Source organism: Sinocyclocheilus grahami, unplaced genomic scaffold, assembly GCF_001515645.1.
Source record: "Sinocyclocheilus grahami isolate Dianchi unplaced genomic scaffold, SAMN03320097.WGS_v1.1 scaffold5.1, whole genome shotgun sequence".
Taxonomy (NCBI): Eukaryota; Metazoa; Chordata; class Actinopteri; order Cypriniformes; family Cyprinidae; genus Sinocyclocheilus; species Sinocyclocheilus grahami.
This window is the reverse complement of record NW_015505184.1, coordinates 5,045,072-5,048,004: the sequence shown is the minus strand read 5'-3', so window position 1 is coordinate 5,048,004 and position 2,933 is coordinate 5,045,072. Positions and strand designations below refer to the sequence as shown.

Genomic DNA, 2,933 nt, shown 5'->3' with positions numbered 1-2,933 from the left:
ATGGGTTAAATAAACTCAATAAGCAGACAGACTACAGTCAAGCGCAGACCAGTATTGAAGTGCACAGGAAATAAGCAGCAGTCATATTTAAAGCAGTTTACATTAATATTGAGTACTGATTGATGTTCACTTGGATTTTTTTCCCCATAGAGGGGAAATAACTTAATACTCGTCGTATAGTAAAATGTATATTTTAATTGTGTAACGTTATACGTTCAAAATAACTACAAAATGTCATGCCTTTGAAAAATAAAGAGAACAACAGTCTCTGTCTCCTTGCGCATCTTTCTGGCGCATGCCACAAACATGAACCACAGGGAATACTTGTCTTTTAAAAGGCTTCATTTAGATTATTTGACGTTAAATGCATCATATAAGTCACTTTGGAATAAATCACAGTAGGCCTATGTATCATGATAAAAAAAAAGCAACTTTACAGTCTGGAAATACTTTAGGCTATAGCAAATTAATTCTTGGACCCCGTATCACTTTAAGAACCGCTGGTCTACACCGAAGAAAGACCTGTCTAGACTCTGCCCCGGTACGAGTTGTGTCGAGCTATTCATTAGTCTGTTTGATGAGAAAAATATGAAATTAATAAAATGGGTTATTAATCCGTACAACTGCAGCAGCAGAGGACTATTATTCTGCTGCGTGATACTGCACAAGAACTGATGACGGCACGGTTTGATCTTCGGCTGACCAATCAGCAGAAAGGGCGTTTAGTTCCCGCCCACATGTAGAAATCGAATGTTCAAGCTGTTTATTAATTTTTCCACCTATGAACGAAAAACGAAAATTTAAGCTGAATTCTAATTTTTCGGGGAAAAAACGGAAAAGGAGCCGTTTTCTAATTTTTCTACTTTCAGTATTAAATCAAAAAACGAATGATCGAATGATACATGGATTGGAAACCCACCCAATCTGGCAACACTGGCTTAGAATTATTTGACCGCTTTTAACTGTCCTGTAGATGGCGCCGCGATCTCGAGCAGCGCTTTCAGGACCATTCTGTCCATGATGTTTTAGAGAACAGTCTTTTCGCAGTTTATTTAGGTAATAGCTTAAGGCCATTTGTGCGATTTCAATCATCATGCAAGTAACAAAATACCATCCCAGAGGTCGGAAAATGCGGAAATCCATAAAAATCACATCCCTGAACTGGATATTTATAATGTTGCATTTAGTCGTTATGTCTGTATATGCATACTTACCTACTATATTGTATGCAACAAAAAAAAAACAGTACACCAAAAAAGTAGTATGTCACAATTAATAGTATGCAAAAAAATAGTAGTGCATTTGATGGACACTTTACTATCACATTAAGCCATGGGAGAGGAGGCTCTGTAGCAGCGCAACTGACGCTGGTAGGTCATGTGACATGTAGTAATTTGATTCATATTAGCATATTCATACTATATAACGCACTCATTTTTAACTCTTGCAAAGTTTCCAAAATGTAGTTACCACTACCTCAGTATGTGATTTTTAGACGCAACTAGTGTTAGAGTATATGCATACTTACCTTGTAGATTGGATGCAACAAAAAAAAAACAGTACACCAAAAAAGTAGTATGTCACAATTAATAGTATGCAAAAAAATAGTAGTGCATTTGATGGACACTTTACTATCACATTAAGCCATGGGAGAGGAGGCTCTGTAGCAGCGCAACTGACGCTGGTAGGTCATGTGACATGTAGTAATTTGATTCATATTAGCATATTCATACTATATAACGCACTCATTTTTAACTCTTGCAAAGTTTCCAAAATGTAGTTACCACTACCTCAGTATGTGATTTTTAGACGCAACTAGTGTTAGATTAATATTATTTGTATACTATTAGTGTATTATATTTTGAATTTAGTATTCATTTCAAATTTAGTTTGCCATTATTTCGTTTTTTTATTTTTATTTCAGTTAGTTTTGTATTTTAAGTTAGTCAATTGAATACTTCAACTTATTTCTTTTAGTTGCCATGGCAACATTTCTTCAATTTTTAAATCTAATCTTATATTTATATTTGATTTCAGATGTATTTCAATTTAAAAAATCTTTAATAGTTTTGGTTTTAGCTAACAGTAAGTATTTTGTCAGCTAGTATGTGCATTGTATGAAGTGTTTTTTTGCTCTCGGTCAGTCCTCAGATGCAGATGTCCTGGCTCGGCCAGCAGAAGATGGAGGAGGTGAACAGGAAAGAACGCACAGCCATGAACTACATGAAGGCCCGTAGCGGAGGCGTACGACAGACTGTGTATGTGGCGAAAGAAATGTGGGATGTTTGACATGAGGAACGAGCTGTAGTTAATGTTACTTTGATGTCTCTAATCTAGACGTGGTCTCATGGAGGATGACGCAGAGCCCATCTTTGAGGATGTCATGATGTCGTCGCGAGGACAGCTGGAAGACATGAGTGAGGAATTCGAGGACACCATGGTCATTGATCTGGTAATCAGATGATGCTAGCAAATAAAAGTGTCTCAGAGTGCTTACGTAATTAAATATACTGTAGACAGAAATTCCAAATCACATGATCTTAAATTCTCTGCAGCCTCCATCCAGGAACAGGCGGGAGAGAGCAGAGCTAAGACCGGACTTCTTTGACTCTGCAGCCATGATTGAGGATGAGTCGGTAAGAATGAATCGCCAAGGCTTTAACTTATTATATAAATATAGAATTACACTGCCCTGCATCATATTTGCTGAATGAAATCCAATACTTGTTTCTTACTCATTTTGGGGTGCTGATTCCAAAAAATAGTGGCTGTTCTGCCCTAGCACATCACACTTTCTCATAAAATGTGATGTGCTTTTTGTAGCATTTTGGCCTTCGATAGCCATTTGTAAGGTGAGGACGTCTTGTATTATCCCTTAATCACCAGAAAAACTGGCTCAAAGCTTACAGTTTATAGCTTTGCTCAATTCTCAT

At 37.0% G+C, this 2,933-nt stretch overlaps 1 protein-coding gene across 1 annotated transcript in view; it reads left to right on the top strand.

The window, feature by feature from the left end:
- The window catches only part of stag1a (STAG1 cohesin complex component a), a gene marked incomplete at its 3' end in the record, with an annotated part of 48,491 nt that extends 45,828 nt beyond the window's left edge, over window positions 1-2,663 (top strand). Inside the window, exons 31-33 of the mRNA XM_016273275.1 lie at window positions 2,145-2,258; window positions 2,338-2,452; window positions 2,556-2,663. Coding sequence (XP_016128761.1) covers window positions 2,145-2,258; window positions 2,338-2,452; window positions 2,556-2,663 — 337 coding nt within the window. The remainder of the gene's footprint in view (window positions 1-2,144; window positions 2,259-2,337; window positions 2,453-2,555) is intronic.
- Between the last annotated feature and the right edge of the window lie 270 nt (window positions 2,664-2,933).